The 23,676-nt window shown below is 38.9% G+C and overlaps 1 protein-coding gene across 50 annotated transcripts in view; it reads right to left on the bottom strand.

Moving 5' to 3' along the window:
- EMSY (EMSY transcriptional repressor, BRCA2 interacting) overlaps positions 1-23,676 on the bottom strand; it is a 104,191-nt gene that overhangs the window by 51,359 nt on the left and 29,156 nt on the right. For all 50 annotated transcript variants that reach the window (XR_012423535.1, XR_012423537.1, XR_012423543.1 and 47 more), the window contains one exon: positions 3,952-4,206. Coding sequence is in view for 40 of the 50 variants with exons in the window: in XM_045371261.3 (XP_045227196.1) it covers positions 3,952-4,206 (255 nt within the window). In the remaining 10 variants the exon portion in view is untranslated. The remainder of the gene's footprint in view (positions 1-3,951; positions 4,207-23,676) is intronic.

The following is a 23,676-nucleotide window of genomic DNA, read 5'->3' as shown; positions in this document are numbered from 1 at the left end:
TTTTTTTTTTTTTGAGATAGGCTCTCACTCTGTTGCCCAGGCTGGAGTACAGTGGTGTAGTCATAGCTCACTGCAACCTCAAACTTCTGGGCTCAAGCAATCCTCCTGCTCCCTCCCAAGTAGCTAGGATTACAGGCGCATGCCACCATGCCTGGCTAATTTTTAAATTTTTTGTAGACACCAAAAATGGTCTCTATAAAAGAGGTCTTGTTATGTTGCCCAGGCTGGTCTCAAACTCCTGGCCTCACATGGCCAACACATGTATATTGTAATACCATAAGCAAACGCTAAGAAAACAGAACAAAACAATATACTTGAAAATAATATATATAAGTCAAGATGAAACCCTAAAAATTATTCAAGTAAACTACAAATAGGCAAGAAAAAAGACACAAGAAATGAAACAAACAAAATAATAAAATGATGCATGTAACCACTACCATATCAAAATTACCTTAAATGTAAATGATCTAAATAATATCATTTAAAAGTTAAAGATTGGGGCTGGGTGCAGTGGCTCATGCCTGTAATCCCAGCACTTTGGGAGGCCGAGGTGGGCAGATCACGAGGTCAGGAGATCAAGACCATCCTGGATAACACGGTGAAACCCCGTCTCTACTAAAAATACAAAAAATTAGCTGGGTGTGGTGGCAGGCGCCTGTAGTCCCAGCTACTCGGGAGGCTGAGGCAGGAGAATCGCTTGAATCCGGGAGCCTGAGGTTGTAGTGAGCTGAGATCGCGCCCCTGCATTCCAGCCTGGGCGACAGAGCAAGACTCCGTCTCAAAAAACAAAAAATAGTTATAAGATTGGTTGACCAGATGCAGTGGCTCACACCTGTCATCTCAGCACTTTGGAAGGCTGATGTGGGCAGATCACTTGAGATCAGCATTTGAGACCAGCCTGGCCATCATGGTGAAACCCTGTCTCTACTAAAAATACAAAAGTTACCTGCGTGTAGTGCAGTGCACCTGTAATCCCAGCTACCTGGGAGACTGGGATTAAACCCAGGAGACTTGCTTAAACCCAGAAGGCGGAAGTTGCAGTGAGCCGAGATTGCACCACTGCACTCCAGCCTGGGTGATAAAGCGAGACTCCATCTCAAAAACAAAAACAGAAAGTTATTGGCAAAGTTGATATGAAAATATATAACTACACTGTATGCTGTCTACAAGAAACTCACTTCAAATACAACAATATAAGTAGGTTGAAAGTAACAGGATGGGAAAAAAAATACACCATGTGAACATGAATAAAAAGAAAACAGGAGTGGCTATATTAATTACAGATAAAGTATACTTTACGAGGCAATAGAACTCACTCCGCTCCAATCAATATAGTTATCTATTACATGCACTAAATATACTAATGCTGGCTAATTACCATCATTTAGTTTATATGGCAGACTTTACAAGTTAAATTGGAATTAAATTTTAAGAACGGAAATTTTTTAAAATCAGCCTTTATATTTAAAAAAATAGCGAATTAATTGGAGAAAAAAAGGAACACTACATAATGAGACAGGATCAACATACCAGGAAGACATAATGTTTCTAAATATATAGGTATCAAACAATAGATACATCAAAATATAATACATGTAGCAAAAACTGAGAGAGCTGTTTTTGCAGTACAAGAATCCAACAATTAGTTGGGGACTTTAATACCCCACTCCCACCAACTGATAGAACTATTACACAGAAAATTCAGCACAGATATAGGAGAACTGAACAACATAATCAACCAACAGAATCTAGTTAATATAAATATATAGAATACTCCACCCAACATCAGCAGCATAGATATTTTACAAGCACCATGGACCAACCACCAAAGTAGAACATATTCTGGGTGAAAAAACAAACCTCAATAAACATAAAAGAATTTAAATGATACAGAGTGTGTTTTCAGACCATAATGAAATCAAACTCGAAATCAATAGCAAAACAAACAAACAAACAAACCCAGAAAAATCTCCATTAGAAATTAAGCAACACAATTCTAAATAATCCATGGGTCAAAGAAGAAGTCTTACACAAAAAAATGAATAAAAATGAAAACAGCACATATTATAAAATATGTGGAATGCAGCTAACACAGTGCTGAGAGAAATTTGTGACAAATATCTTTACATAGATGGAATTAAATGCTAAGTAATTAGTAAAGACAGTATGTCTTGAATCAATAATTTAAGTTCACACCTCAAGAAATTAGAAGAGCAAAATAAACCCAAAGAAAGTAGGTTAGAAATAATAAAGATAACAAAATTAAAAACAGAAAAGCAAAGGAAAAATCAATGAAACAAAAATCTAATTCTTAAAAAATTCAATAAATTTTTGAATGCAATAAATAGCAAGTCTGACAAAGAAAGAGAAGATACAAACCACTAATATCAGAAATGAAAAAGGACATTAATATTGATCCTGTAGCCATTAAAAGAATAATAAGGAACTACTACAAACAAATTTACACTAAAAAATTTGACAACTTAGAAGAAATGGATCAATTCCTCAAAACCACAAACTATCAAAACCGAGATGAAACAGATAATCTGAAAAGTCCCATAACTAATAAAGAAATGGAAATCATCAATTAAAACCTTCTAAAAACAGAACTCTCCGGGCCCAGATGGCTTCACTGGAGAATTCTACTGAACATTTAAAGAATTAACATCAATCTTACACAGTCTTTTCCAAAAAACATAAAGGAAATAAATACTTCCAAACTCATTTTATGAGGCCAGTATTACCCTGACCAGAATCAGACAAAGGCAGTAAAAAATAAGGACACTATGGCCGGGCACAGTGGCTCACGCCTGTAATCTCAGCACTTTGGGAGGCTGAGGCAGGTGGATCACCTAAGGTTGGCAGTTTGAGACCAGCCTGACCAATATGGAGAAACTCCGTTTCTACTAAAAATACAAAATTAGCTGGGTGTGGTGGCACATGCCTGTAATCCCAGCTATTCAGGAGGCTGAGGCAGAAGAATAGCTTGAATCCAGGAGATGGAGGTTGCAGTGAGCCAAGATCGCGCCATTGCACTCCAGCCTGGGCAATAAGAGCGAAACTCTGTCTCAAAAAACAAAACAAAACAAAAGTAATAAGAATACTACAGACCAAAATGTCTCATGAATAGTGAGACAAATTGAATCCAGCAATGTATTTAAAAAATTATATATCATGACCAAGTGGGATTTATTTCAAATACGCAAGGCTGGTTTAACAGAAAATCAATCAATATAATCCAGCATATCAATAGACTAAACAAGAAAAAACTTAACTGAACAGAAAAAGCACTTGACAAAATCTAACACTCACTCATGATAAAAACTCCCCAAAAACTAGTAGTAGAAGTGCACTCTGTCAACCGGATAAAGAGCATCTATAAAAAGCCTACAGCTGGTATCATACTTAATGGTGAAAGACTGAATGTTTTCTCCTTAAGATTAGGAACAAAGCAAGGATGTCCACTTCCCTCACTCTTTTTCATTCAGCATAGTATTGGAAGTTCTTGTCAATAAAATAAAACAAGAAAAAGAAATAAACAGTATATTGATTGGAAAAGAAGAAATAAAACTGTCCCTATTTACAGATGACACAGTTGTGTACACAGAAAATCCCAAGAAATCTATGTAAATACTTTGAGAACTAACAAGTGAGTTCAGCAAGGTCAAAGGATACAAGATCAACACTATTTTTATATACTAACAAAAAACATGTAGAAATTGAAATTAAAATCATAATACCAATTATAATCACGCCAAGAAAATGAAATGCTTAGGTACAAATCTAACAAAACATACACAGAATCTGTATGCTGAAAGCTGTAAAACATTGTTGAAAAAGTCAAAGACCTAAATAAATGAAGAGACATACCGTGTTCATGGACTGACAGACTCAAAAAACTGGTGAATAAAGAAGAATTACCATATCTTATAAACATTTTCCAGTTACCTGACTCCTGTTTGATTTGGATGGTAGGTTTAATACCAGGTGGCAAAGGAGACTGCTGAGGCTGTTGCTGATGAGATACTGGAGAAGGTTGGGCCACTTGTTGCTGTGTCTGCTGTTGCACTTGATATAACTGCTGCTTAGGAGACTGTTGATGTTGTTTAGGAAACTGTGCAAGAATCTGAGTTGGAGCACTCACTAAGCTTTTGGGGGAAGGAAGTCTGGTTGATGCCATTTTGATTGCTGATGTAGATACACCTGTAGAAAAGGAGTAAGGGAAAAGAGAATTTGATAGGAAAGCAAAATTAAAGTTACTTCTGGTTATCATAGTAGATAATAGTTTAAAGACTAGGGAAATCAACAAAAAGTACAATTTATTGAGCACCTAGTAAGTGTCAGATAAAATGTGTGGCACCTTACATATATGATATCTAGTCCTCAAACTCTGCAAGGGAAGTAACCATTGTTCTCAGATTTTAAAAACGAACTGATTTTCCCTTGGTGAAGAGTGAGAATGAAAGAAACAAATTATCAGACAGGATGTTCCCAGACCTGTCTCTTAACAGATTTTCTATTAGAAAATGTAGGTTCTCAATGTGAATAATATAAGAAAAAAGCAATTTTATTAATTTTTCCATCTTATTTATATGTTATATATTTTCAAATATTATTTTTCAGGTACTAATCAGTCCATTTAAACATAGTATCCATGAAATAACTCACATTCATCTTTTGAACAAGATAAACTCATTTCCTTTTCTCTGAGAATGGTAAAGAGGAAAAAAAATTTTAAATAAAAACAGAAAAAGTCATTTCTTAAGAACTCTGAATCATTAAATAATCACACGAAAAGTTGTAAATGGGCATACTCAACATATCCACAGCAAAAAGATTCTGATGATATGAGGTTCTTTTCAGTAGGATTCTAATATTAGCAAGCACACATAGGTAAGGAGTACTAGTAACTCACTAAAGATGTATGAGTTTCAGATATTCTTCCCTCTCCCAGTTTTTTCATCTGTAATTTTTCTGAATTCGTCAACTATCTAAAAGGACTATTATCCATCAATAAGTTAATATTCCGAACTGAGAGAACCTGGAATATAACTCATCATATTAACTTTTTAAGCATGCTGAAACGATAAAAAGAAACTAACAGCCTAATTCTCAAGTATTTAGGATGTTTTTCACACCTTCCTCTACCACATCCCCACCATGACACATACACTGTCTTACAGAAAAGGTTTTAAATAATATCACATTCATATGTACAATGTCTCTAGAGAATGATAAAGATGGAGGATGAAACTTGAGAAGTCACTATGACTCTCTAGACCTCAGCATCCTCATTTGTTGAATTTTTCCTTGCCCTGTGTCTCTAAGAGCTGTTGCGCAGATCAAGATCAATCACAGACTGAGGGACACTTTGAAAGGAGACAAGAAGGCCAGGCATGGCAGCATGTACCTGTAGTCCCAGCTACTGAGGAGGCTGAGGTGGGAGGATCCCTTGAGCATAGGAGTTATAGACTGCAGTGAGCCATGATCATGCCACTATACTCCAGCTTACGTGCCAGAGTGAGACCCCCATCTCTTAAAAAAAAAAAAAAAAAAAAAAAGAAGAAGAACTCAGCTGGGCTGAGGTAGGAGTATGCAGATGTCAGAACCTGAGAGGAATGAGGGCAGCATCTGCATAGGAGAGGAGGCAACAGCAGCAATGATGTGAGATTGGTTACATATCAGGAAACTGATAAATAAGTATATTCAAGAGAATAGAAGTTAGGTTTTTCACTATCAAAGAGAGAGAGGAAACAAATTAACATGCAATGTTTGATTGAAATTGGATGTATCACTATGAACTCAGCTTTTAATATATGAAAATACAGATGTACATGTGTTCACACACACACACACACACACACACACACACCCAGCAATGAGCATATCCAGCACCCATCTCTTAGCTTCTAATTATTACTTTCTACTATAAGAAACCAAGACTTCTTGAAAAAATGACTGATTCCAAGGCTGGAGTAGGAAAAGTATAAGATGAACCTGGTAAACCTAAAAGACATGTTTTCCCCTCTTTTGTAATTTCTTTAAAAGAAAATCACCTGTTTGAAGCAAAAAAATTAAGGCAATGTGAAGTTTATAAATATATATAGAATTAAAGTGTATGACAACCATAGCACAAGGAAGGGAGAGAGGAAATAGAAGTACTCTTTTAAGATTCTAACACAACACATGAAATGGTATATTATTTCAAGGTAGACTGTTAAACATTGAAAATGCATACTGTAAGCTCTAAAGCTGGATTCTCAACCAATAGTAATTTTTCTGCCTCTCCTCATCCCACAGGATATCTGACAATCACTGGAGACATTTTTTATTTTCATAACAGAGGTGAGGGGGCATATGCTACCGACACCTAGTGGGTAGAGGTCAGGTCTATAATGCACAGGTCAGCCTCAAGAACAAAAAATTATCTGGTCCAAAATGTCAACAATATGGAGGTTGAAAACCCTTCTCTAGAGCAACTTTTTTTTTTTAAAGTGTAGCTACCAAGTGGAGGAAATAAAATGGAATCCTTTAAAAAAAAAATCAATAAATCTAAAAGAAGACTGGAAAAGAGAGGAAAAGGAACAAGGAACATGACAAATAAAAACAATTGTCAAGATGACAGACTTAACCGGGCGCAGTGGCTCACGCCTGTAATCCCAGCACTTTGGGAGGTCGAGGCGGGCGGATCACGAGGTCAGGAGATCGAGACCATTCTGGCTAACACAGTGAAACCCCGTCTCTACTGAAAAATACAAAACATTAGCCGGGCGTGGTGGCGGCGCCTGTAGTCCCAGCTACTCGAAAGGCTGAGACAGGAGAATGGTGTGATCCCGGGAGGCGGAGCTTGCAGTGAGCTGAGATCACACCACTGCACTCCAGCCTGGGCGACAGAGCGAGACTCCATCTCAAAAAAAAAAAAAAAAAAAGATGACAGACTTAAACTCAATCCTACTGATAATTAACATTAAATGTAAATGGACTACACCTTCCAATTAAAGGTCAGAGATTATCAGACTGGAAAAAAAGACCTAACTATACAATGTTCATAAGAGATATATTTTAAATACAAAGGCACAGATGGGTTAAGAATACAATAATGAAAAAAAGATACATCAAGTAGGCCGGGCACGGTGGCTCATGCCTTTAATACCAGCACATTCGGAGGCTGAGGTGGACGGATCACCAGAGGTCAGGAGTTTGAGACCAGCCTGGCCAACACGGTGAAACCCCCACTCTACTAAAAATACAAAAATTAGCCAGGCGTGGTGGTGCACGCCCGTAATCCCAGCTACTCAGGAGGCTGAGGCAGGAGAATTGCTGGAACCTAGGAGGCGGAGGTTGCAGTGAGCCAAAATCACGCCACTGCACTCCAGCCTGGGTGATAGACCAAGACTCCGTCTCAAAAAAAAGATACATCAGGCAAACAGTAATCATAAGAAAGCTGGAGTGGCTATATTAACATCAGAAAAGGTGGACATGGAAACACTGGTGATAACATCAAGGGTTACCAGAGATAAAGAGGAATGGTTCATAATGAAAAGGGGGTTAATTCATCAAAAAGACACAATAATCCTAAGTGTATGTGTATAAAAACTGACAGAATTAAAGAGAGAAATGTACAAAGCCACAAATATAGCTAGAGATTTTTACACTTCTCTTTCAGTAACTGACATAACAAGTAGACCAAAAAAAAAAAAAGTGAAAACAAGAAGAATCTGATCAAGTCCATCAACGAAGTAACATGGACATGCACAGAACCAAATGAAAAGTCAATTGTTCTAAAACCATTTACTAAATAATCGAATGCAGCATACACTCTTGGTTGCCTGTCTAATTTCCTTTCTCCTCTGCCCTCCTCTTTTCTAATAGAACCTGTTTTCTTTCCTGAAGAATCCACAAGGCATTGGCATATACTTTCAGAGGGCTGGCCCTAAGCCAGTCATACAGGCAATTCCTAATTGATCTAAGCTAGTCATGGTGGCCCCATTACTTTTGCAAAGAACTAGTTTAGGTAGGACATATGACACAGTTTTGGCCAGCATACCATAAAGAGAATCTCATGGAAGACTTCTAGGAAAGATTTTTTCTTTCCTAAGATAGACCCACAGAAGGCGATTGTCTCTTTTTTCTCTCACATTGTCACAGCTGGATGTAGTACCTGAAATGTACTCAACTTGCCCAGGACGAGAATTACCCAAGAAAAAAGCCAATATACCAAGAAAAGCAAAGAGAAAGGTGAAAATAAATTCCTTGATGGCTCAAAACTTGAGCCTCCCTTCTGGACTTCTGGTTTTGTGAGATAATAAATTTTATTGTGAAAAACCAACCACTCGATCAATGCAGATTTATGTAAAGATATTCATTCAATCACATCATATTTTGCAAGTAAGTTTAGATATTAACAATCCATATAAGAATCTCCAGACCTAGCTAAAAAATAAAAAAGCATAAATAATCCATGGACTCTGTAACAATAACTTTATTAAACTTTGTTTTTGTTTTTGAGACAGTCTTGTTTTAATGCCCAGGCTAGAGTGCAGTGGCACAATCATAGCTCAATGCAGCCTCCAAATCCTGGGCTCAAGCAGTCCTCCTGACTCAGGCTTCCTGAGTAGCTAGGACTACAGGTGCATACCACCACGCCTGGCTAATTTTTGTATTTTTTGTAGAGATGAGGTCATGCTACGTTGCCCAGGCTGATGTTGAACTCCTAGCTTCAAACAACCCTCCCTCTTTGGCCTCCCAAAGTGCTGGGATTACAGGCATGAACCAATGTACCCAGCCTAAATTTATGAAACATTTAAATGCACAAAAAAATATGGGCTACTGTGAATATCACTGAAACAAAGATATTAATGTTTGTTTCTCCATGTTTGGAAGAACTGTGGTTCAGGCTACACTGGTAATTTTGAATAAATATGAAATACTCAGAGTTTTTAACATGAGCCCTAGAGAAATATGAAGTTCAAAGAACATTTTTGAAAAAGCCATGTAAGTGAAGGGGAAAGATAATGCATAAATGTTAAAAACATTACCTGTGTTTTGTGTTATACCCATAGATATTAAAGAAAAAAATCAGGTGTAAAATGATATAAAGTTTGAGTATCACTTATCCAAAATGTTTGGGACGAGAAGTGTTTCATATTTTGAATCTTTTCCAGATTTGGGAATATCTCCATAGGCATAACAAGGTATCTCGGGAATGTGACCCAAGTCGAAACATGAAAATCATTTATATTTCACATAAACCTTATACACAGCCTGAAGATAAACTTTATAAAATATTTTAAATAATTTTGTGCAAGGTTTGTATACACTGAACCATCAGAAAGCAAAGGTGTCACTATCTTGGGCACCCATGTGGACAATCTGCGGTTGTTAGGTATCATCACCATTCCTGACTCTAAACTTGTATGCTACTGATAAGCAATCATTTTCTTACACTTATTTACATGTAAGTATCTAACAGTAAAAAAATATTACATACTACTGATACAGTTAAAAAATAATTATGTTCAGGGTAACCTAGCAGCACAGTAGTATCACCGGAACACAGTAGTATCACCAGAATCAGCTGTTAAACAAGAGCAAGAACAAATGAAGACAGGCTTTCAGTCTACATCTGATGTTGTGTTTTGATTAAAAGGCTACTGTATCCTGTTTCTATTTCTGTGTTTGTTTTTAGGTAATAAGAAGCATCAGAAGCAGATGAGAGACCAGGAGACTCTGTCGCCCAGGCTGCAGTGCAGTGGTGCGATCTCTGCTCATTGCAAGCTCCGCCTCCTGGGTTCACGCCATTCTCCTGCCTCAGCCTCCTAAGTAGCTGGGACTACAGGCACCCACCACCATGCCCAGCTAATTTTTTGTATTTTGTTTAGTAGAGTTGGGGTTTCACCATGTTAGCCAGGATGGTCTCCATCTCCTGGACAAATGATCCGCCTGCCTCACCTCCCAAAGTGCTGGGATTACAGGCTTGAGCCACCGCACCCAGTCTCATCTGTCTCATTAACAACAGTTTTTGCTTTAGAATTTTCTCTCTGATTGTATAAACTGACATGATTTCTTACTCTGTTATAAATGAACACTGCTCTAGTCCTTCAGTAAGATCATCACACATTTTCACCATGTCATGTATAGGCCTTTTTTCTGCAGTGTTAATGTCATCTTCATCATCACTATTATGACCACCTTGATTCAGATCCATTTTGGCTATTTCACTATCAGTCAACTGGAGTAAGTGAAGCCTCATTATGATGTTAAAAACTTCTTAAATATCCACTTCAGCCACCTTCCAGACAGACTCTGAAGGTATATTTTTTTTGCAAATATTAGGAGGAGAGGTCAGACATCATTTTTTTTCTAATCTGACATACAAGATCCTTCAAAGTCACTACTTTGATCATAATCACTAAACATAGTCCCAGGTCAGAGGTTGTGCCAGGCATGCACAACTGTGTTTTTAGATACTATGTTCCAAGCACTGGCAACAGCACATATGGTATCCTTCAATTTAAACTCTTGTTGAAAATCTTCCACATTCATGCCTCTGTTCACTGCTGTTATGTTAGCATGCTGTTCAAGAAAGCATTTTTTTTATTACTATATTTTAAGTTCTGGGACAGATGTGCAGAACATGCAGGTTTGTTACATAGGTATACACACGCCATGGTGCTTTGCTGCACCCAACAACCTGTCATCTACATTAGTTATTTCTCCTAATGCTATGCCTCCCCTTTCCCCCTACCCCCCAATAGGCCCCAGTGTTGTGATGTTCCCCTCCCTGTGTCCATGTGTTCTCATTGCTCAACTCCACTTATGAGTGAGAACATGTAGTGTTTGGTTTTCTGCTCCTGTGTTAGTTTGCTGAGAATGATGGCTTCCAGCTTCATCCATGTTCCCGCAAAGGACAGGAAATCATCATCTTTTATGGCTGCATATATTCCATGGTGTATATGTGCCACACTTTTTTTATCCAGTCTACCACTGATGGGCATTTGGTGTGGTTCCAAGTCCTTGCTACTGTGAACAGGGCTGCAATAAACATACATGTGCATGCGTCTTTATAGAAGAATGATGTATAATCCTTTGGGTATATGCCCGGTAATGGGATTGCTGAGTCAAATGGTATTTCTGGTTCTAGATCCTTGAGGAATCGCCACACCGTCTTCCACAATCATTGAACTAATTTACACTCCCACCAACAGTATAAAGTGTTCCGATTTCTCCACATTGACTTCCTCTCTTCCTATTTGAATACCCTTTGTTGAATACCCTTTATTTCTTTCTCTTGCCTGATTGCCCTAGCCAGAACTTCCAATACTATATTGACTAGGAGTGGTGAGAGAAGGCATTCTTGTCCTGTGACGATTTTCAAAGGGAGTGCTTCCAGCTTTTGCCCATTCAGTATGATATTGGCTGTGGGTTTGTCATAAATAGCTCTTATTTTGAGATACGTTCCATCAATACCTAGTTTATTGAGGGCTTTTAGCATAAAGGGGTGTTGAATTTTATCAAAGGCCTTTTCTGTATCTATTGAGATAAGCATGTGGTTTTTGTCATTGGTTCTGTCTATGTGATGGATTACGTTTATTGATTTGCATATGTTGAACCAGCCTTGCATCCCAGGGATAAAGCCAGTTTGTGGTTGATAAGCTTTTTGATGTGCTGTTGGATTCAGTTTCCCAGTATTTTATTGAGGATTTTTTCATTGATATTCATCAGGGATATTGGCCTGAAATTTTCTTTTTGTTGTGTCTCTGCTGGGTTTTGGTATCAGAATGATGCTGGCCTCATAAAATGAGTTACAAAGGAGTCTCTCTTTTTCTATTGTTTGGAATAGCTTCAGAAGGAATGGTACCTGCTCCTCTTTGTACCTCTGGTAGAATTTGGCTGCGAATCTGTCTGGTCCTGGGCTTTTTTTGGTTGGTAGGCTATTAATTACTGCCTTAGTTTCACAACTTGTTATTGGTCTATTCAGGGATTTGACTTCTTCCTGGTTTAGTCTTGGTAGGGAGTATGTGTCCAGGAATTTATCCATTTCTTCTAGTTTTTTTTTTTTTTGAGATGGAGTTTCGCTCTTGTTACCCAGGCTGGAGTGCAATGGTGCAGTCTCCACAACCTCCACCTCCCAGGTTCAAGCAATTATCCCGCCTCAGCCTCCCGAGTAGCAGGGATTACAGGCATGTGCCACCATGCCTGGCTAATTTTTTGTATTTTTAGTAGAGACGGGGTTTCTCCATGTTGGTCAGGCTAGTCTCAAACTCCTGACCTCAGGTGATCCACCCGTCTTGGCCTCCCAAAATGCTGGGATTACAGGCATGAGCCACCGCGCTTGGCCTTCTTCTAGATTTTCAAGTTTATTTGCGTAGAGGTGTTTATAGTATTCTCTGATAGTAGCTTGTATTTCTGTGGGATCAGTGGTAATAACCTCTTTATCATTTTTTATTGTGTCTATTTGATTCTTCTCTCTTTTCTTCTTTATTAGTCTGGCTAGTTGTCTTTCTATCTTGTTAATCTTTTCAAAACAGCAGCTCCTGGATTCATTGATTTTTTCAAGGGTTTTTTGTGTCTCTATGTCCTTCAGTTCTCCTCTTAGTTATTTCTTGACTTCTGCTAGCTTTTGAATTTGTTTGCTCTTGCTTCTCTAGTTCTCTTAATTATGATGTTAGGGTGTCCATTTTAGATCTTTCCTGCTTTCTCCTGTGGACAGTTAGTGCTACAAATTTCCCTCTAAACACTGCTTTAGCTGTGTCCCAGAGATTCTGGTATGTTGTGTCTTTGTTCTTATTGGTTTCAAAAAACTTATTTATTTCTGCCTTAATTTTGTTATTTACCCAGTAGTCACTCAGGAGCAGTTCAGCAGAAACTGCACTCAGTTGTTCAGTTTCCATGTAGTTGTGCGGGTTTGAGTAAGTTTCTTAATCCTGAGTTATAATTTGATTGCACTGTGGTCTGAGAGACTGTTTGTTACGATTTCTGTTCTTTTGCATTTGCTGAGAAGTGTTTTACTTCCAATTATGTGGTCAATTTTAAAATGAGTGTGATGTGATGCTGAGAAGAATGTATATTCTGTTGATTTGGGGTGGAGAGTTCTGTAGATGTCTATTAGGTCCACTTGGTCCAAGGCTGAGTTCAAGTCCTGAATATCCTTGTTAATTTTCTGTCTCGTTGATCTGTCTAATATTGACAGTGGGGTGTTAAAGTCTCCCACTATTATTGTGTGGGAGTCTAAGTCTCTTTGTAGGTCTCTAAGATCTTGCTTTATGAATCTGGGTGCTCCTGTATTGGGTGCATATATATTTAGGATAGTTAGCTCTTCTTGTTGCATTGATCCCTTTACCATCATGTAATGTCCTTATTTGTCTTTTGCGATCTTTGTTGGTTTAAAATCTGTTTTATCAGAGACTAAGATTGTAATCCTTGCTTTTTTTTTGCTTTCCATTTGTTCGGTAACTATTCCTTCATCCCTTTATTTTGAGCCTATGTGTATCTTTCACATGGGATGGGTCTCGGGAATACAGCACACCGATCAGTCTTGACTCTTTATCCAATTTACTAGTCTGTGTTTTTGGGGCATTTAGCCTGTTTACATTTAAGGTTAATATTGTTATGTGTGAATCTGATCCTGTCATTATGATGCCAGGTGGTTATTTTGTCCATTAGTTGATACAGTTTCTTCATAGTGTCAATGGTCTTTACAATTTGGTATGTTTTTCCAGTGGCTGGTACTGGTTTTTCCTTTCCATATTTGGTGCTTCCTTCAGGAGTTCTTGTAAGGCGGGCCTGGCGGTGACAAAATCTCTCAGCATTTGCTTGTCTGTGAAGGATTTTATTTCTCCTTCGCTTATGAAGCTTAGTTCAGCTGGATATGAAATTCTGGGTTGAAAATTCTTTTAAGAATGTTCAATTTTGGCCCCCACTCTCTTCTGGCTTGTAGGGTTTCTACAGAGAGATCCGCTGTTCGTCTGATGGGCTTCCCTTTGTGGGTAACCCTACCTTTCGCTCTGGCTGCCCTTAACATTTTTTCCTTCATTTCAACCTTGGTAAATCTGACGATTATGTGCCTTGGGGTTGCTCTTCTCGAGGAGTATCTTTGTGGTGTTCTCTGTATTTCCTGAATTTGAATGTTGGCCTGTCTTGCTAGGTTGGGGAAGTTCTCCTGGATAATACTCTCCAAGTGTTTTCCAACTTGGTTCCATTCTCCCCGTCACTTTCAGGTACACCAATCAAACATAGTTTTGGTCTTTTCACATAGTCCCATATTTCTTGGAGGCTTTGTTCATTCATATTTTTCTCTAATCTTGTCTTCACGCTTCATTTCATTAAGTTGATCTTCAATCTCTGATATCCTTTCTCCTGCTTGATTGATTCGGCTATTGATACTTGTGTATGCTTCACAAAGTTCTCGTGCTGTGTTTTTCAGCTCCATCAGGTCATTTATGTTTTTCTCTAAACTGATTATTCTAATTAGAAATTCCCCTAACCTTTTTTCAAGGTTCTTAGCTTCCTCGCATTGGGTTAGAACATGCTCCTTTAGCTCGGAGAGGTTTGTTAATACCCACCTTCTGAAGCCTACTTCTGTCAATTCGTCAAACTCATTCTCCGTCCAGTTTTGTTCCTTTGCTGGTGAGGAGTTGTGATCCTTTGGAGCAGAAGAGGCGTTCTGGTTTTTGGAATTTTCAGCCTTTCTGTGCTGGTTTTTCCTCATCTTCATGGAATTATCTACCTTTCGTCTTTGATGTTGGTGACTTTTATATGGGGTTTCTGTGTGGACGTCCTTTTTGTTGATGTTGATGCTATTCCTTTCTGTTTGTTAGTTTTCCTGCTAACACCCAGGCCCCTCTGCTGCAGGTCTGCTGGAGTTTGCTAGAGGTACACTCCAGACCCTGTTTGCCTGGGTATCACCAGCGGAGGCTGCAGAATAGCAAAGATCGCTGCCTGTTCCTTCCCCTGGAGGCTTTGTCCCAGAGGGGCACCTGCCAGATGCTAGCCAGAGCTCTCCTGTATGAGGTGTCTATCAACCCCTGCTGTGAGGTTTCTCCCAGTTAGGAGGCACGGAAGTCAGGGACCCACTTGAGGAGGCAGTGTTCTGCTGGGAGATCTGCTGCTCTCGAGTGTTCTGAGAGCTCGAGTGTTCTGCTGGGAGATCTGCTGCTCTCTTCAGACCTGGTAAGCAGGAACGTTTAAGTCTGCTGAAGCTGCGCCCACAGCTGCCCCTTCCCCCAGGTGCTCTGTTCCAGGGAGATGGGAGTTTTACCCATAAGCCCCTGACTGAGGCTGCTGCCTTTCTTTCAGAGATGCCCTGTCCACAGAGGAGGAATCTAGAGAGGCAGTCTGGCTACAGCGGCTTTGACGAGCTGCAGTGGGCTCCGCCCAGTTCGAACTTCCCTGTGGCTTTCTTTACACTCTGAGGGGAAAAACCACCTACTCAAGCCTAAGTAATGGTGGTCACCCCTCCCCCCACCAAGCTCCAGCGACCCAGGTTGACTTCAGACTGCTGTGCTGGCAGCAAGAATTTCAAGCCAGTGGATCTTAGCTTGCTTGGCTCCATGGAATTGGGATCCGCTGAGCTAGACCACTTGGCTCCCTGGCTTCACAACCCTTTCCAGGGGAGTGAAGGGTTCTGTCTCGCTGGTGTTCCAGGCACCACTGAGGTATGAAAACAAAAACAAAAACAAAAAACTCCTGGCTGGGCGTGGTGACTCACACCTGTAATCCCAGCACTTTGGGAGGCCGAGGTGGGTGGATCACGAGGTCAGGAGATCAAGACCATCCTGGCTAACATGATGAAACCCCATTTCTACTAAAAATACAAAAAATTAGCCGGGCATAGTGGCAGCTGCCTGTAGTCCCAGCTACTCCAGAGGCTGAGGGAGGAGAATGGCATAAACCCGGGAGGCGGAGCTTGCAGTGAGCCGAGATGGCACCACTGCACACCAGTCTGGGCAACAGAGCAAGACCCCATCCAAAAAACAAAAAACAAACAAACAAACAAAAACTCCTAAAGCTAGCTTGGTGTCTGCCCAAACAGCTGCCCAGTTTTGTGCTTGAAACCCAGGGCCCTGGGTGGTGTAGGCACCCGAAGGAATCTCCTGGTCTATGGGTTGCAAAGACCACGGGAAAAGCATAGTATGTGGGCCTGAATGCACCGTCCCTCACAGCAGGGTCCCTCACGGCTTCCCTTGGCTAGACGAGGGAGTTCCCCAACCCCTTGCGCTTCCTGGGTGAGGTAACACCCCACCTTGCTTTGGCTAACCCTCCATGGGCTACATCCACTGTCTAACCAATCCCAATGAGATGAGCCAGGTACCTCAGTTGGAAATGCAGAAATCATCTGCCTTCTGTGTTGATATCGCTGGGAGCTACAGACCACAGCTGTTCCTATTCAGCTATCTTGCCAGCCACTCCCCCAAGAAAGCATTTTTATATAACTCTTCATTGGTCTAAGGCTACCTTGGCCGCATGGCTGAATTAATAAAGTCACACTGGGGGAAAGTACATGGCATAAACATTATTTTTGAGGAGAATTTCAACTGGAAGATGAGAACAGTCATCAATAAATAAAATCTTGCCATTGTTGCACAGTCCAGCTGCCCTGCAATGAACACAAGCTGCTGGTACAAGATGTTTGGAAACCAATCAGAAAAGATATCCCCAATAATACATGCTTTTTTGTTACCATATTAACAGACTGGTAAGAAATTCACTCCTTAAAAACAGCAAGAATGCAAGCTTTTGCCCATCACAGCATTTATGAGTGCCTCCTACATTACCACATCCCATCCCAGTTATTCTGTCCTTGGCATCCTTAATACCTGTATTGGCTGTCTCATCAGCTGTAGTCAGTGTCTTTCTGGGGCAGTAACACCAAAACAGTGACGTTTCATCAGCATTATTGACTTGTTCTGGCATAAGATAGTAATCAGCGGTGACGATGGCAAACTTGTCAATGAACTTCTTGCTGCTTCGTTATCAAAAAATGCTTTATCACTACAAAGTTTTAAAACTGTAATGCCGCATCTCTTCTTAAATTTCTGCAAATGGCCTGTTGAATATTCACAGCTTCCTTCAGTTTTTAGTTAATCATGATAGATCTTTGCTTGTTTCATGATCAGTATTACCATTAAGTGACATGAGTTCACTACAATGCTGATGGATCCACTCTTTCAATATGCGATCGAGATCTTCATTTTTAGCTTTATGCAGCGTATTTCTATTTTTCATTAACTTCTGTTCATCGTTTCAGCACAGAATTTCAATAGCTTATCCTTTTGTTTTTTCAGGTCATACATGGTAGTCATTCCAACACCATACTCTTCTGCAACACACTGCACACTTAACACCACTGTCCAATTTCTCCAACAGCTTGTCCTTCTGTGCTATATAGATAAACTTAAGTGCTTCCTCGTTTCCTTGTCACTATTACCCCTCAGAGGTATCTGCAGGCCTTTTTGACATTTTCAACATCTTTACACCACAGAACAGAAAATAAGCAAAAAAAACATGGCAAGTGATGCACATAGGTCTTGGCCCCATGTGGCGCATTGCTGGGAACCTGTTATTGGCACATCCAGCCTGCATACACGCCATTTTATTACCCGCTGAGGGAGTGTTTGTGTCAGGGGAATCTGGGTGGGCAAGGAAAAGATATATTACTGCTACAGAAGGCAGAAGGAGTCTTTTTTCCCTTGGGAATGCTGAATAAACTGTGTGGTGTGCACCTGTGTTTTGATTGCAATTTACCACATGAAGTCAGGTGTGGAATTGTCCACTTGTGGCATCAATTGGCCCTCAGAAAGCTTCAGATTTTAGAGCATTTCAGATTTCAGATTTTCAGATTAGGGATGATGAAACTGTACTGGTTAAGCAGTATGCTACTCAATTTTTTTTAATCACCAAAATTATTCCCTCCGCCCTATTTTTTTTTTTTAAACAAGAAGAATAAGGACTTAATAGTGGCCAGATACTAATGAAATATTCTGAAAGGGTATAGTTCAGGGGGATAAAATACAGCATTTAGTAAACTCTACAAAAAAATTCCAATTCTTCTATTTGGTAATCCTGCTCCTTCCTGAGTGCTGGTTCTAAGAAAAGGGAAGGCTCAATTAAATTCACAAAGATGTTAACTATAGTTAAATCTAGAATATCAAACCCTGGAAACACACTAGATACCCAACAATAAGGGAATAATTTAATAAATTATTATGTATTATATAATAAATTTAATAAATTATGCAATAATAAAAATATTAAACAGCTCTGAAAATAATTAGGATAATGCTAATGAAGCAACAATATATGAAGAAAGCATGCTACCAAATAGAATATGAACTTTTTATTCCAAATATGTAAAAAATATTATTCACAGCCAGGTGCGGTGGCTCACACCTATAATTCCAGCACTTTGGGAGGCTGAAGCGGGTGGTTTATGAGGTCAGGAGTGCAAGGCTAGCCTGACCAACATGGTGAAACCCCGTCTCTACTAAAAATACAAAAATTTGCTAGGCGTGGTGGCACACGCCTGTAATCCCAGCTACTCAGGAGGCTGAGGCAGGAGAATCACTTGAACCTGGGAGGCAGAGATTGCAGTGAGCCGAGATTGCACCACTGCACTCCAGTGTGGGTGACAGCAAGACTCCGTCTCCAAAAAAAAAAAAAAATTATTCACATGGGTAAAAAGGTAATAATACAGAAAAAGAAAGTGCTATTGTGGTACAGTGGTGGGATTACTGGTAGCACTTTGTTCTCTACTGTTCTCCGAAACTATCTGACCTACTAATATTGTTAGGTTTTAAATAACTTTTAAATGCTTTTAGATACTAAATGGGAACCATGTTGAACTGATAGGGTTGGGGGATTTCACAGGGAAGGTATTTTGTGAAACGGCAATGGAAAACAGAAACTGCATTCAGGGCCAGCCTAAAGAAAGTAAATAAAGTGTAGACAGCAGGAATACTAGTGGAAACAATGTAATTGGAAGTAACTTGTTAGGTTGAAAACGGGTCAAGGAGGGAAAATAAAAGGTCAGCAGAAGATTGTCACAGCACTGGGTAAATAATTCATGAAGTCCATAAAATAACATGAAAAGAACAAGATGAAAGCAAATTTTCTCACCAAAGTAAAATTTAAAAAAACAGTAGCAACAATTAATCTAAGAAACAGGCAGAATAAAAAGTGGAATCAATCTAAGAAATAATAGCCCATTTGAGAATGGATTTGAGAGATAACAATAAAAGCTAATTACAGCTTCTAGTCTGTTAAGTACAAAATCTGGAGGAAAAAGGAAGATGAATCAACTATGAAGAAGCAGTCATCTAAGATATAAATTATTTCCTTCTATACACACAAACCACATTTCAGCTATTACCTCTTTCTATATTACCAGCACCAGACTTATAACCACCAAATTAAAAATTACTCCTTCCAAATATTAAAGTGCACAACAGTTTGTATAATATATTACGTTTATCTAAGAAAAAGGTAAAATATAATAAATACACATTTGCTTATATGTTAAAAAATGAAAGGAGAAATAAAAATTAAAAAGATTACCCATTATGGGGACAGAACAACTGTTGGAAGAAGAAGTCATAGATAAACAGACTTCTCAGAACATACTTGATTTTGTGGATTTGATTTTGGAACTACATAAATATGTTATATAATTATAAATAAAATTTAGCAAAAATTTTCAAAATGACAATCCAAAAAAAAAAAACCCAGAAACAAATTAAACTATAATGCTTGACTATAGAGAAAAGAATTATTTCAAGTGACTTTTAAATACAGTAATTTCACTGTATATCCTTACAATACCCTTAAAAATGAAATAACTACAATAAAAATTTATGTTCAATAATCATATTGGTTCTATTATTCTGAAACTACTATGTATTATACATTAAAGGTATAATTTTATTAATCATTAGAAATCAGGATCTTCTAGTTCCTAAAGATTCTTCCTGAATCATCAAAAGAAAAAAGATACAAACATACAAATAGAAAAAGTTAAAACCCATAATTATAAATTGGAATTAGTAATATCAGCATAAACTGATGACATATTTCCTCTCAAACAAAAAAGAACTCTAGCTCTGTCCACCAATAAAATGTAGAAACAATGACCAATGCAGTAGTGATGAACACCCCCACAATGCCCAGATTGTGGTATCTAAACACCATTTTTCACTAAGAAACCAGGACTCCCTGAAAAAATGTCTAATTTCAAGTCTAGGGGAGAAAATGTACAAGATGAACCTGGAACATCTCAACATACCATGAAACAAGGACACTATTAAAGACTAATGTAGTGGTGTCAAAAGAATTTAGAAATCAACTTAAAGAGACTCCCACTGCAAAGGATGGAACAATGTGAGCACCAGAAGGAAGATCTGCAATGTATTGATAGACACCAAAAATCTTAATAATATGGGGAGTTAAAATCTTATTGGCCGATGAACCAATTCATCTGAAAATATACAAATGAAGAGAAATAATCAGGCATGTATCCTGCTTCTCCCACATGAGTTGTACCTTAGGGTAAGCAATAATAATAAAGGAAAGTTCTTCTTTAAGAATTCTAGCTAATAAATGAAAATAAAGATAAAATGCATTTTGCAATAACCAATAAAATAATAGATCTAGGCAAAGATTATTAATAGCTATTAAAACCATTTGGTAACACTTGTATCCTCTAGTCAATGTTAACATCACTAAAGGGAAAAAACAGACATTATGTGTCTCTTAAAATGATGCAACGAGAAGTATACACTACCACTTAAAAATGTTCATTCTTCCTGTTTCCAAAAACAATCACACTTGAATCTAATCAAGCTCCTAGATTTGGCTACCAGTTTTATGGAAATGCATTGAACAGGAGACTTTGTTAAACTACACTACACAAATGAAATCAGTATAATCCAGACTATGGGAAACTCTCAGGAAAAATTAGTTATTTCTTCAACAAGTAAGTTGCAAGGACAAAAGAGAGAGAAGACCACTAAGTTAAAAGAGATGTAACTACATCAATTAATGCAGTGTGGACCATCACTACACTTACAAACATGGAGTCATTTACCAAGTTACTGCTAAGACCCTTTCCCCTCTACCACCAGCTACCCCTACAAGCATAACCAGAGATACATCAGCTCTAAAACAATATGTCTGTACTCCATAGTAGAAGCAGACACTGAATGCCCTCTTGCCTGATGTACCCACACAGGAGCTGCTACAGAAGCCCTGCAGGCAGAATCACAAATGCAGTCTATGTGTTACCACTTCCACCAATATTACCTTTCTTTAAAAAAAATAAAACTCCTTGATTTCTTAGTACTAATAACACCTAAATTAAATATGTCAAACAGAAACCAAATAATCACATCGTTTACTTGAGTATATTCAGAGTTTACTTTCACATCCTTCATTCTCTATTAACTTCCAGTGACTTTAAGAGAAATCTCTGAGATGTCACTTCCAGCTCCCCTACAATTACTCAAGACTCAAACAGATGTAGAATGCTAAGAAGCAAAGGAGAAAATGAAGAAAGTCCTAAGTTCCTAAAAGATTCAGTGGCTACCTGGAGAAAATTAACAATGAAAAATAGAAGCCTGAAATATTCATTTTGCTTGAAGATATTTTATTAGTAACCGAGAGAAATATCTCTTACCTCAAATAGTAACATCTATCTTGGAAAAACAGTAATCTTTCTAATACAGTAAAACCAGCAAACTGTTTGATGAGTATTGGCAGAGAGAAACAACTATCAATAGATGATAATTCCTATTAGGGTTGATACACGCATCAGTCAGGTGAGGAGTCAGGTGGCCTTTCCTTCTCTCAACCTTCAAATGATAAAACGGTGAATTCGGAACATGTTTGTAACCAACATTTTAAACAAATTTTCTGTATAAAAATTATTTTTATATTTAGGCCAGGCATGAGGATGCACACCTGTAATCCCAGCACTTTGGTAGGCTGAAGCGGGGGGGATCTCTAGAGGCCAGGAGTTCAAGACCAGCCTGGGCAACATGGCAAAACACCGCCTCTAGTAGAAATACAAAAATTAGCCAGGCTTGGGAGCACACACCTGTAGTCCCAGCTACTGGGGTGGCTGAGGCAGGAGAATTGCTTGAACCCGGGAGGCGGAGGTTGCAGTGAGCCAAGATCACGCCACTACACTCTAGCCTGGGTGACAGAGGGAGACTCTATCTCAAAAAATAAATATTTCTGTATTTAACAGGACTATATTCTCATTCACTGCTGTATAAATAGAAATGTTGGAATTTTTTTTTAATTCCAACAAAAGGAAATTTGAAGACTGCTACTTCTTGTCATTGATTGAGACATTAAATGGGTATCAGAACCAGAAAATGACAGATGCTCCCATATCCTACTATATAACAGCTGCAGAGTGAAGAAACAGTGACTGCATCATATCTATGTAATCTCTTCCTTGCTTACAGTTACATAAAACACACAACACATCATTAAAGCAATCAAGACACTGTTTTCCTACTCGAGTGCTTGCATTCACGCCTAGTTCATAAACTAGAATATTTCCAAGCCCCAATCTGTCTTGAGTTATATATTATTCACATAAAACTCAATGAAAATTAATACCAAGTACCCTTCTATATTGCTTCTAAGCTCCATTTAATAGACTATAAATATGGGTATGAATTCTACATAATATATGCTTCCCTCTGATCACTCTCTTAAGATCTACCAACACTGAAAAAAGGAAGTTTCTGACGATATGCTATTTGTCTTTCATATGGGAGGAACACAAAGGTATTAGGAAACTAAGCTAAAATGGAACTGAGATTTCCACATTTCCTTTTGTTTGCCTTTTTTTTTTTTTGAGACAGGGTCTTGCTCTGTCACCAGAGCTGGAGCGCAGTAGAGCAATCTCAGCTCACTACAATCTCTGCCTCCCGGGTTCAAATGATTCTCCCACCTCAGCCTCCCGAGTAGCTGGGATTACAGGTGTGCACTACCATGCCCGGCTAATTTTTGTATTTTTTTAGTAGAGACAGGGTTTCACCATGTTGGCCAGGCTGTTCTTGAACTCCTGACCTCAAGTGATTTGCCTGCCTCCGCTTCCCAAAGTGCTGGGATTACAGGCGTGAGCCACTGCGCCCGGTCTCCTCTGCTATTAAGCAGCAATTGCCCTTGAGTTCAGGTCTCAGTTGCTCTTCAGTTAATATTTCCATCATCTATCCATACAGAAAAATTTAGGAGACTAGCGGAGCGCAGTGGCTGGTGCCTGTAAAACCAGCACTTTGGGAGGCTGAGGTGGGTGGATTGCCTGAACTCAGGAGTTCCAGACCAGCCTGGGCAACATGGCAAGACTCCGTCTCTACCAAAAATACAAAAAAAATAGTGGGGTATGGTGGTGTGTGCCTGTGGTCCCAGCTACTCAGAAGGCTGAGGTGGGAGGATCACTTAGGCCCGGCAGGTGGAGGTTGCAGTGAGCCAAGATTGCTCCACTGCACTTCACCCTGTCTCAACAAAAAAAAAAAAGAAAAATGTAAGAAAAAGAAAAGAAAATTGTAGGAAACTGAAGAAAAGGCAAATGGCATATCCTTGAAACCGTCTTCTTCCTACTACTACTTATCATTTACTTTGAAGAGGTTGTGTACTTGATGCTTCCTCTGAAGAACCTATGGTAAT

The sequence above is a fragment of the Macaca fascicularis genome, chromosome 14, assembly GCF_037993035.2.
Source record: "Macaca fascicularis isolate 582-1 chromosome 14, T2T-MFA8v1.1".
NCBI lineage: Eukaryota > Metazoa > Chordata > Mammalia > Primates > Cercopithecidae > Macaca > Macaca fascicularis.
Note: the sequence above shows the minus strand (reverse complement) of the source record. Positions and strands in the feature narration are given on the sequence as shown.